Raw genomic sequence first — 11,276 nt, forward strand, 5'->3', positions numbered from 1 at the left:
CAGGCCTTGCCGCCTTCTTGGCCCAGGCTCATGTGTGGCTGACAAAGTTGCTCCACACCCACACTGATACAAAACTTTTCAACTTATTTATACATTTTAAGCAAAGGAAGCAATTAATTCATTGGTATGGCTTATTCTCTGCTACTTTATAGTGATTTGTAACCAGTGAAGCAAAGATGTCATTGTTACCAGTCCTTAATTACCTGGACGTTTGTGAGAAGCTTATCCAGAGCAGCTTTCCCCTCCTCACTTCCAGCCCCAGGGTAAATTCATTCCAATACACACAAAGCACCCCAAGAACTGAAACATCCAGGTTCCACAGCACAGCCACACTTATTGAAATGGGAAATGCAAAATATTTTTGTCTTCTCTCTCTTTCCCCAAGGTGAGAAATGCTGCTCTGGGCCAGGGGCTGCCACAGCTGGTCATGGATTATTGGGAATATTCTCTGCAGTGTCCCAGGTTTTCTTGGCAAGCGAATCCTCCTCAGGGCAATCCTGGGATCCTGCTGCATTCCTCCATGTCCCCAAGTGCTGCCCGTGGTGACAGAGCAGCAGGTGATGCTGCTGATGAAGGAATGGCTCTGTGAGGCGCAGGGCTGGTGTTTGCGTTCCCGTGCTGGCCGCACGCTTCTCCTGGAAACCGCCCTTCACCCCTCTCCCATTCCCGTTTCTATTCCCACCTAAGCTGCGGGTTTTTAGCGATGTGTTTCTCCTCTCAGAGCTGGAGCAGCCGAGGAAATTACAGCACCAGTTTCACAGACAACAAAGAGATCCCCCCCTCCTCCCCGGCAGCCTCTCTGCAACCAGAACAAACAGAAATTCTTCTTTAATCCAGCACTGGCCAAGTGTCACTCTGCAGTGGGGAATTCAAGTTCCTTTTCAGGTTCTCCTGATCAAAATTCTCTTGTTCCCAGGAAGTGAAAATTTAAATTGGGCACCTGTGGAAACGGAGGTGGAATTTCACCCCTCCTCCCTTTGCTAAAGTTATTTGGGCTCGGCTCTGTCCCCCTTGGTGGCTGGGAGAAGAGAATTGTTGTCATTTCTTCATGCCTGGGACATGATTCTGTGATAAATAAACAATTCCAGGTGCCTGAGCCTTGGCTATTGGGATGGGGACTGTGGTGTGTGGGAGAGCTCTGAATTCCCACTCCAGGGACAATTCCCACCTGGATGGCAGCAGGCAGGTGGCATTTCCCTGTGACAAGGGACACCAAGCGCTGCAGCACCCCCGGCTCTGGAGGTGTCACCCTCTCACTTTGATTTCCACGGGAAGCTGATTAAACCGACGGCTCTGACAGGAGCTGCGTGCGAGAATTTTAACTAGCTGCTGCTTTTTAATATTCACTTCCTCTTCGGGTTTAATTATTTTGTTCCTGCGTTTTCCCTTTCAATTTACTAAAACTCCAGAAATGCAATTAGGGAGAGGCTGAGCTGCCAGTGATGAAGCGGAGCAGCCCAGCCTGCAGGACAGGATTCCAATCATTATCCCCTTATCCAGCGAGGATCTGCGGCACGGCGGGACCAGAGCTATTGAGAATGCAGCACTAATTAAACTCCCCTATCAGGAGACGATGGAAACGCAGTTATTTCATTATTTCCTGCATTTGCCAGCTCTCTTACGAACCCAAACAAACAAAGCCCGGCTCAGTCGCGGGGGAGACTTAATGAGGCTTTAATTTGTGCAGCACTCGCGGAGCCGGTGCGAGGTGCTGCTCCCTCCGCCCGTGCCAGGGGCACCTGTGGCGCCCATTTCCCATCTGGACAGCACCAGGAGCCGCAGATTGCCTCGGAACCTCGGCCAGCTCCGGGGCCGTGCTTGCTCTGTGTGTGCGGTTTAAATCATAAATAATGTGCATACCACATCGTTTATTTTATTGCACCGCGGGCTGCCACGGTTTCGATGTGAAATGGTCATTTTTTCGGTAACAGCCAATTAAGGATCCGCTCTCTCCCGCTGGTGCCGGGGTGTTTCCACCCCTCGCAGATCTCCGGCTCGCCCCCAGCCCCTCTGGAGGTTTGTGCTGTCACAGCAGCCCCGGCTCTGTCACCTCAGCGAGCCCCAGGGGACGCTCGGGGGCCGGGGACAGGCAGGGCTGCTGGATCCGGCAGTCCCTGAACCGTGGAGGGCTGAGCATCCTCCCGGGAAGGGGAACGGAGAGCCTGGGTGTTGGGGTTTTTAAATTTGCGTTTACTGCGGCCGTTCTTCTCAGGGTGGGATTGAGAGTGGAACACAAAACCTGAGCCCAGCAGGGCCGGCTTCCCTTCCCTGTGGATCCACAGGGCAGGAGGGGAAGGGAAATATCCCCAACTTCCACAGATTCTCAGGCAGAGAGAGGCTAAACAGTTATTTTCGTGTGTAAATAAAATATCGGTGTCTCTTACAGAAATACATCAAATATTGATGTTTTTTTGTATGTGTAGACAGGAATGGGGGAATTGGCTCCTTCCAGGTTCGAGGCAGGGATCCAGAGGGGTGCAGGATTTTCCTTCAGGTGGATTTTCCTTCCCTGGCAGGCAGGGAGGGGCTGGGATGGAAGTCCCAGAGCAGCTGTGGCTGCCCCTGGATCCCTGGCAGTGTCCCAGGCCAGGCTGGACAAGGTTTGGAGCACCTGGGACAGAGGGAGGTGGCCCTGGATGGATCTGGATGAGCTTTGGGGTCCTTCCATCCCAAACCCACTCTGGAATTGTCTGATGGAGGCACAAAAACCCCAAATTGAGACATAGGGATTGAGACCCACAGGGACCAACCCAGCCCTTCCATGGGGGAATTCCTGCTGCTCTGCAGGGGCAGCTCCCTCTCCAACCATCCCCAGCTCCCTGCTCTGAACATTTCCCACCCAGATTTCCTTCCCAAGCACCACCAGAAAGCCTCCCCTCAGTCCTGGCTGCTATGATTAAAAGCCACTTTTGTTTGGGAGAAAACAAACACCGCTTAAAACAAACCCTGCCCTGGAGGTTTCGCTCGCAGGGAATCTGCTGGGTTGCTATTTTTACCTGGATTGGAGAGGCATCAAAGCTGATTTTGGAGGAGAGGAGGAACGGAGCCCTCAAATTGACAACGGTGAGCGAGCAGCTCCCCCAGCCCTGAGCGGGCTTTGGTGCTCGTTAGCGGCGGCTCCTGATGAGGCTGCTCTTGTTTTCCAGGCTGCTTTTGATCCCACACTCATTAAAACCTGATCCTGCTGTGGGATTGTTCCCCCTCCCCAAACCTCAGCACCTGCAGGATGGGGGGCCCACAGTGCTGTCCCCAAATCCATCCCCAGGCAGTTTTCCCCCTCCAACAGGAGCTCATCCTCGGGGAGCACAGCCTCCGGCCCAGCTCCCTCCCAACCAAACCACTCCAGGATTTTGTTTTCCCAGCCACGCTCACCACAAAACAAATTACCCAACGAGGGGTTTATGGCCTTGGAATATTCAGGGTTTGGGATATTCGGAGCAGAGGTTTGTGCTGCCCACGGGGAGAGGCCTCTGCTCCTGCCCCAGGGCTGCCTCCAGGTCCCTCCCGGGGGCTCCAGACTGGGAGTTTATGAAGGGAAAATCCCAATATTTGATTCAGTGTGGGGACAATTAAACTAAACCTGCAGGGAAGCAAATCATTAAACCATCAAATCATTCACCGGCCTGGAAACCTTTCCTTGCTGTCCCCAAAGCATCCTCGAGGTGTTTCAAAGGAACACCAAGATCCCAAGGGAATAACAACAATTCCTTACCCACCTTTACTCTCCTGCGACCAGAAAATCATCACTTACAGGATTATCTCCCTCCCTACAAAACATCCAAAATTTCAGTCCCCTCCACTTCCCTCTCCAAACATTTGGGGGTTTTTTGTTTGTTTGTTTGTTTGTTTTTTTTCTCAGCCATCTGCTGCTGGAGCTGCTGGAGCTGCAGGAGGAGCAGCGGGGATGAAAGGAGAGGGAGCGGAGCTGCCAAATTCCCCCTGCGGGAGCCGGGCTCAGCTCCTCGGTCCCAGCTCCCCTTCCCAGGACAATTCCAGAGGGAATGATCCCAGCGGGAATGGTCCTTCCCCAGGCAGAATTCCAGCAGGAACGATCCCTGGACAGAATTCCAGTGGGAATGATCCCCAAAGCAGAATTCCAGTGGGAATGGTCCTTTCCCAGGCAGAATTCCAGCAGGAATGATCCCCAAAGCAGAATTCCAGAGAGAACAGTCCCCCTGCAGAATTCCAGTGGGAATGGTCCCCCGGACAGAATTCCAGCGGGAATGATCCCCAAAGCAGAATTCCAGTGGGAATGATCCTTCCCCAAAGCAGAATTCCAGCGGATTTCTGGATTTCAGGGCAGGATTTCAGCTCCCAGCCCGGCCCCAGGGGGCTCTGCCGGATTAAACACAATGAAAATGGGGGAAAAATAAATCCGGATTTGCAGCTGGGTTTGGCTCCAGCCGCGCGGCTGGAGCAGGGGTGGCACCGGAGCCGCTTCTTGCTGGTTTTTGGCTGGGTTTCTCCCGGCGTTGGTTGGGAATGGTTAAAGCAGAGTTCCCCCTGCCGGTAACTGCGGCTGGAGTGGCTGGAATTGGGACCTGGAGCCAATAAAAGCCGGGAAGGAGGAAAACTGGGATGGGTTCAGAGCTGCTCAGCTCGGCCCGAGGCACCCAAATTCCAACAAACTCCGCTGCTGCCCGAGGGGAACAACCCCCGGGATTCCCTTTGGGAATGTCCTGCCCAGCCAGGCCAGCCCAGAACATTCCAGAGCTTCACTCCTGCCCCAGAATCCCTGCTGGGAAAGAGATCCTGATCCCAGAGCTGCACAGGCAGAGGGAGCTCCCAGCGCTGAAAAACCCCAAAATCATTGATTTCCCTGGATTTGCATCCATAGAATTGGAGATCTGCTCCAAGCTGGGACAGGTGAAGCCCTGAGAGCTGTGGGGAGCCTGGGCACTGGGGTTTGTCCCTTGGGTGCACTTACACTGGGAATCCTGGAATGGTTGGGGCTGGAAGGGACCTTCAATGCCATCCAGCCCCACCCTGGGACAGCTGCCAGGATCCCAGGGCTGGATGGGGCTCCCTCAGCCACTTCCTGCAGGGAATAAACCCAACAGGCCTTGGCAGCAGGAATTAAAACCCCTTTTGCCCTTCCCTGGATGCTCTGGCAGGAGTTTCCTGATGTTACCCCCTCAATCCAAACCCTGCCTTGGGATGGGAAAAAGCAGCAGAGCCCAAAACCCACGGAACAGAATCATTCCTCTCCCAAAGTGCCTTAAGCAGCAGAGGATGGAAATTCCTTGAATCCCACCCTGTTCCTTTGGGGTTTATTCCAAGGGACAGCTGGATCTAGGCAGGAACATCCCGAAGGTTCTTGGGAGGGATGAAGAATTCCTGCTTGGGCATCCCAGGGCACGGGAGAGGAGCTGCCCCGAATTTGGGGAATTCTCATTTCCTGAGGCACATTCAGGATTTCCCTGCTGACACATCCCAGTGGGAGACAATCCAAGGAACACCCCACAAGGAAGGGGGTGCCTCCTTTAATCCCAGAGTCACCCCAAAGGACTGAGATCATTCCTCTCCCTCCCTGGAGAGCAAAGCTGGGTCCCCCCCCCCAAATCCCCAACAAAAGTCCTGGAGAAGCAGCCATTGTCTGGTTTTCTTTAATAAAGATAGGAAGGATTTGTGTTTTCCTGTTAAGGCAAGGATCTGCTGCTGCTGCTCGGCTCAGGGGCCAGCTCTGATTACACAAAAAAAAAAGCGAAATTACACCTCAAACTAAAGGATTACATTTTAGAGACCATTTAGAATTAAAAAAAACCAAACCAAACTCAACCCAAAAATAAATTCCACACGGTTTCCTTCTGATTCCCTGTCCTGAGTCAAGTTCCACACCAGATTCTGAGGTACAAGACAATAAATTAAAAGTCCATTCCAACTGCGGGATCAACCTCAATGCGACGTCTTCTTCACCCCCTTCCCGAATTTGGCATCGAGCCCAAGGCCTGGCAGGAGACAAAACAGTGAGCTCTTCAGACCAGCAGGGAGATGGGAATTTGGGGAAAAATCAGCTCAACGTCCCCAAATTTACCCACGGAACGAGCTGTGAGGAAGGGACTGAATGGATTCGCTGGCCCTGCAGAGGCTCCCAGGGTTTGGGGAGCTCCCAGGGCAGGGAGCCCCTGGATTTTGCCCCCAGACTCACCCAGGAACACCAGGACGGTGCCCACCCACTGCATGGGGCTGATGGGGTTGGCAAAGAGCACCACGGAGGCCAGGATGGTGAAGAACTTGCGGGTGGTGGTGATGATGGAGCAGGTCAGCGGCCCGAAGTACACCACGGTCATGAAGATGAAACTCTGCCCCGGCAGAACAGAGCCCCTGTCACTGGCACTGCCAGGGGCAAACCCCAAAGGAAATCCCCTCAAATCCTGCCTTTGAGGGGGTTTGTGGCATCCTGGGATGGGCTGGAAGAGACCTTGGAGCTCATCCAGCGACACCTGGGATGGGCCTTGGAGCTCGTCCAGGGACACCTTCCCCTGTCCCAGGGTGCTCCAGCCTCAGCTCCCCTGGAATTCCATCCCAGCCCCTCATCCAGGGACACCTTCCCCTGTCCCAGGGTGCTCCAGCCTCAGCTCCCCTGGAATTCCATCCCAGCCCCTCATCCAGGGACACCTTCCCCTGTCCCAGGGTGCTCCAGCCTCAGCTCCCCCCTGGGAATTCCATCCCAGCCCCTCCCAGAGAAGCAAACCCCACCCAAAATCCAAACCGCCATCCCTGACCTGGCCCAGGGCGCTGGTGAGGCCGAAGAGCAGGATGTTGGAGATGATGCTGGGATAACGCTCCGTGAAGCTCAGGAACTCCCAGAGCTCCCCCGTGAACAGGATCCCTGCAAAACAGCCAGGAGGAGCAGCCTGGATGGGGATCCCACCCTCGAGGGCTCAGGCTGGGCTCAGAGCCCCCAAAAGCTGGCACTGAACCCCACAAACTCCAGCAGGAAACACCAGCAGCAGCAGCAGCAATCGCCCTCCTGGTTAATTAGTGAAGGAAAGATCATTAACTGGGATCAAATTCCAACAGAACAGTGCCCAGCAATTAATCAGGAGTGCTAATCTTGGAGTGGTTGGGGTGGAAGGGAATTTAAAGCTGCTCCAGCGCCAGGGGCAGCTCCCAGCCCTCCTGGGCTCCAGTCTGTGCTCCCAGCTGGAGCAGGGGAGCCCAGGGCTGGGCCGTGACAAAAAACCCAAAATCCCCAACAAAACCAAACCCCAGAGGGCTCCAGGGCAGGGCAGGTTCCAGGCCCAGCCCTGGCTCCTCACCTGCCCCCAGGAACAGCGTGGACCAGAGGTTGACGTTGAGCATCATGTGGTTGGAGCCAGTCTGGTAGTGAGCCCTCATGTGGTCCTGGGACACCCCTGTGAGCCCATCCAGGGTCAGAGACAGCAGCTGGGCACCCACAGACAGACAGACAGACAGACAGACAGAGGACACGGTCAGGCCCTGCTTCCTCTCCCCAGGGAAAATGGCAATCCCCCTTTCACAGCAGTTACCAACAGGGATTTCAGGGGGGCTGGAGGGTGCAGGAGGCTCCTCTCAGCACACCTGGGCTGCTGCAGCTCCAAGGCACACCTGGGAGCCTGGGTTTATCCTGGGGTAAATCCCACCTGGGAGCCCGGGTTTATCCCAGGTAAATCCCACCTGGGAGCCCGGGTTTAGCCCAGGTAAATCCCACCTGAGAGCTCAGGTGTATCCCAGGTAAATCCCACCTGAGAGCTCGGGTTTATCCCAGGTAAATCCCACCTGGGAGCCCGGGTTTATCCCAGGTAAATCCCACCTGGGAGCCCGGGTTTAGCCCAGGTAAATCCCACCTGGGAGCCTGGGTTTATCCCAGATAAATCCCACCTGAGAGCTCAGGTGTATCCCAGGTAAATCCCACCTGGGAGCTCGGGTTTATCCCAGGTAAATCCCACCTGGGAGCCCGGGTTTATCCTGGGATAAATCCCACCTGGGAGCCTGGGTTTAGCCCAGGTAAATCCCACCTGGGAGCCCGGGTTTATCCCGGGGTAAATCCCCATGGAAATCCTGGAATTTACCCCAGGTAAGGGGTAAATCCCACCTGAAACCCTGGAATTTATCCCAGGTAAGGGGCAAATCCCACCTGAAATGCTGGAATTTATCCCAGATGAGGGGTAAATCCCAACTGGGAGCCCGGGGTGCATCTCAGGTGTAAATCCCACCAGAACCCCAGGATTTCTTCCAGGAATAAACCCCACCTGAGTGCCCGGGGCTCCTCCCAGGTGCCACCCCACAAGTGCCAGCACTCACCAGGAGCAGCTCCCCGTAGCCAAAGACGTGCTCGGTGTCCCCTGTCCCTTTTTTGGGCTTGTAGAGGAACAGGGCCACCCCCGCCACGATGAGCAGCACGCACAGGTACTTGGCTGGGGGGTACCTCTTCCTCAGCAGGGTCACCCCCAGCAGCATCACTGGGAAAAGAGACATCAAAAACGCCCTTAAAGCCCTAAAAATCCACCCCCAGGAATATCACTGGGAAAAGAGACATCAAAAATGCCCTTAAAGCCCTAAAAAATCAACCCCAGGAACATCACTGGGAAAAGAGAGGTCAGAAACTGCCCCTAAATCCACCCACAGGAATTAAACTCCTAAAAAATCACCCCCAGAAACTGCCCTAAATCCACTCACAATTAAACCCCCTAAAAAAAATCACCCCCAGCAGCATCACTAGGAAAACAAGAGGTCAAAACCTGCCCCAAAATCCTCTCAGAGGAATTAAACTCCCACAAAGTCATTCCCAAATCATGGCTGGGGAGACAATGTCCCCACCTGATCCCAAAGCCCTCCCTGGAATGCCAGCCCAGCCCCAGGTGGCTCTGCCAGGGAGGCCCAGAAATCACAAACCCCCCCAAAAATGGGCAATTCTTTACCTGGGATGGGTTTGCAGGACTTGCCCAGCACCTGGGGAAGGAAAAGGGGCATTGATGGTCCATTGATGACCCCAAAGTGAGAGACCCCCAAAGTGAGAGACCCCTGGGGCAGCTGAACCTCCCAGCAGGGAGGGCTCAGCCCCCATGCCAGTGACCCCAGGTCCCTGGCAGGTGACACTGCCACCATTTCTGGGGAGCTCTGTCCCTTCTCAGAGCCCTCCCTGCACCCCCAGCAGGGACAGGGACACAAAAGCGACCCCAGGAAATGGCAGGGTTGGTGTCACAGCCAGGATCCACCAGTGCCACAGCCAAGGTCCCCTCAGGGTCACAGCCAGGGTCCCATCTATGGGGTAGCTGTGTCCCCATGTCTCCCCATCCCCGTGCCCACCTGGCTGGGGGAGCTGTGTCCCCCTGTGTCCCAGCCCTGTCCCCATGTGCCCCCTGTCCCCATGCCCACCTGGCTGGGGGAGCTGTGTCCCCCCATCCCTGTATACCCCTGGGTGAGGTACCTGTGTCCCCATGTCCCCCTGTCCCCATACCTGGGTGGGGTAGCTGTGTCCCCGTGTCCCCATGCTCACCTGGCTGTGTCCCCATGTCCCAGCCCTGTCCTCATGTCCCCCTGTCCCTGTGCCCCATACCTGTGTGGGGTAGCTGTGTCACAGCCCTGTCCCCATGTCCCCTTGTCCCATACCTGGGTGGGGTAGCTGTGTCCCCCCCGTGTCCCAGTCCTGTCCCCATGTCCCCACGCTCACCTGGGTGGGGTAGCTGTGTCCCTGTGTTCCCCATGTCCCTGTGTCCCCATGCTCACCAGGCTGTGTCCCCATGTCCCAGCCCTGTCCCCGTGCCCTGTCCCCATGTCCCCCTGTCCCGTACCTGTGTGGGGTAGCTGTGTCCCCCCCGTGTCCCCACGCTCACCTGTGTGGGGTAGCTGACGAACTGCAGGGCGGAGTTGCTGGACACCATGGCGCCCAGGTAGGACAGCGAGCACGCCCCGTACAGCCAACCCCGCGTGCGGTCCGGCCGTGCCGCGTCCACGAAATGGATCACTGCGGGGACAGGGACACGGCGACGGCTCAGGAGCGGCCCCGGCCCCCGCCACGACCGGCGCGGGGCTCCGGGGCTGCCGCACTTACGGAGCTTGGCGAAGGCGGCGTTGATCACGCACTGGATGAACACCAGGGTCAGCGCGTACTTGAACTTCTCCTGCTTCGCGCCCTCCCCGTAGCGGCCGCGGGTGCTGCGGGACGGACAGCGGGACACCGGTGACACCGGGACGGACTCCGGTGACACCGGGACATAGCGGGACCCGCACCGGTGACACCGGGGAGCGATCTCACGGCACGGGAAGGAGCGGCGCCGGCTGCCCGGGTCTGCCCCGGTCCCTCCTCCCAGCCCCGGGTGTTCCCCTGGTCCCGCGCCCCTCGCCGGTGTCCCCGTCCCGTGTCCCCCCAGCCCCAAACCCCTGTCCCGTGTTCCCCCGTGTCCCCGGCCCCGCTCCGCCCCGGTGTCCCGGTGTGTCTCACATGCTCTCCTGCAGGATGCCATAGTAGAAGTAGCAGGCGAACACGCCGAGGAAGCAGACGGGCAGGCGGAGGCGCTCGGGCAGCCCCGCGGCCGCGCTCGCTCCCATGGTGGCGGCGGGGCCGCTCAGCGCGGGCGGCACCTCCAGCGCCACATCCCGCGGCGCCCCGGGCGGCCTCATCGGCCCCGCCGCGCCCGCCCCGCCCCGGGCCGTCCCGCGCGCTGCCGGACCCGCCGTGCGGGGAAAGGCGGGTGGGGAGCGCTGGGAACAGCGCGAACCGGGCGGGGGCTGCACACCGAGATCTTCGAACCCTCCCCGGGGCTGTGTCCGCCGCGGTTCGGCCGCGAAGGGATGGCCGGTGTGCGGGGCGGCACAGGCAGTACGGTGGACAGCCCAGCCTTGGGGGCCTTCGCGGTGCATGGCGCGCGCAGGCGCGCCACCAGATGTGGAGCGCAGCGATTGGCTGAGCTGAGGGGGCGTGGTAGAGCAGCGGGCTCTGATTGGTGATCTCGGGGAAAGGCTCCGCCTACTCTGTGCGACACCAAGCGGGGCCTTCTGGGGTCCTTTACGCCGGTCCGGGCCCGGATCGAGCCCGGCGGGGCGGAGGTGCGGGGTCCCCGCCGGGATCGGTTCCGCCCTTCCCGAGGCCCCGTTCAGTCGCTCCCGCTGCTCCGAGCCGCGCCTCTGGAAGGTTCCCGGGCTCGGTGGGGCCGGGGAGGGACGAACCCCCGCCATGGCACTTTGTCCTTCACAGTTCCTCTCATCCTTACGGGAATTCCGATACAATTCACAATTTCACAATCTCCGGGCCACAATATCCCACCTCCAGGGCACCGCTTCCCGCAGGCTCCACGGAGGAGCTCCCGGTT

The 11,276-nt window shown here is 57.6% G+C and overlaps 1 protein-coding gene across 1 annotated transcript; it reads right to left on the reverse strand.

Moving 5' to 3' along the window:
* Positions 1-5,590: 5,590 nt before the first annotated feature.
* On the reverse strand, positions 5,591-10,587 carry SLC35B1 (solute carrier family 35 member B1). The gene is made up of 9 exons (XM_063179037.1): positions 10,409-10,587; positions 10,019-10,122; positions 9,801-9,931; positions 8,886-8,916; positions 8,269-8,426; positions 7,263-7,389; positions 6,726-6,832; positions 6,149-6,302; positions 5,591-5,948 (listed from the first exon to the last, which is right to left on the reverse strand). The coding sequence occupies exons 1-9, from the start codon at positions 10,585-10,587 to the stop codon at positions 5,896-5,898; spliced, it is 1,044 nt and encodes a 347-aa protein (XP_063035107.1). The 3' UTR covers positions 5,591-5,895.
* Between the last annotated feature and the right edge of the window lie 689 nt (positions 10,588-11,276).

This window comes from Melospiza melodia, chromosome 30 (assembly GCF_035770615.1).
Source record: "Melospiza melodia melodia isolate bMelMel2 chromosome 30, bMelMel2.pri, whole genome shotgun sequence".
NCBI lineage: Eukaryota > Metazoa > Chordata > Aves > Passeriformes > Passerellidae > Melospiza > Melospiza melodia.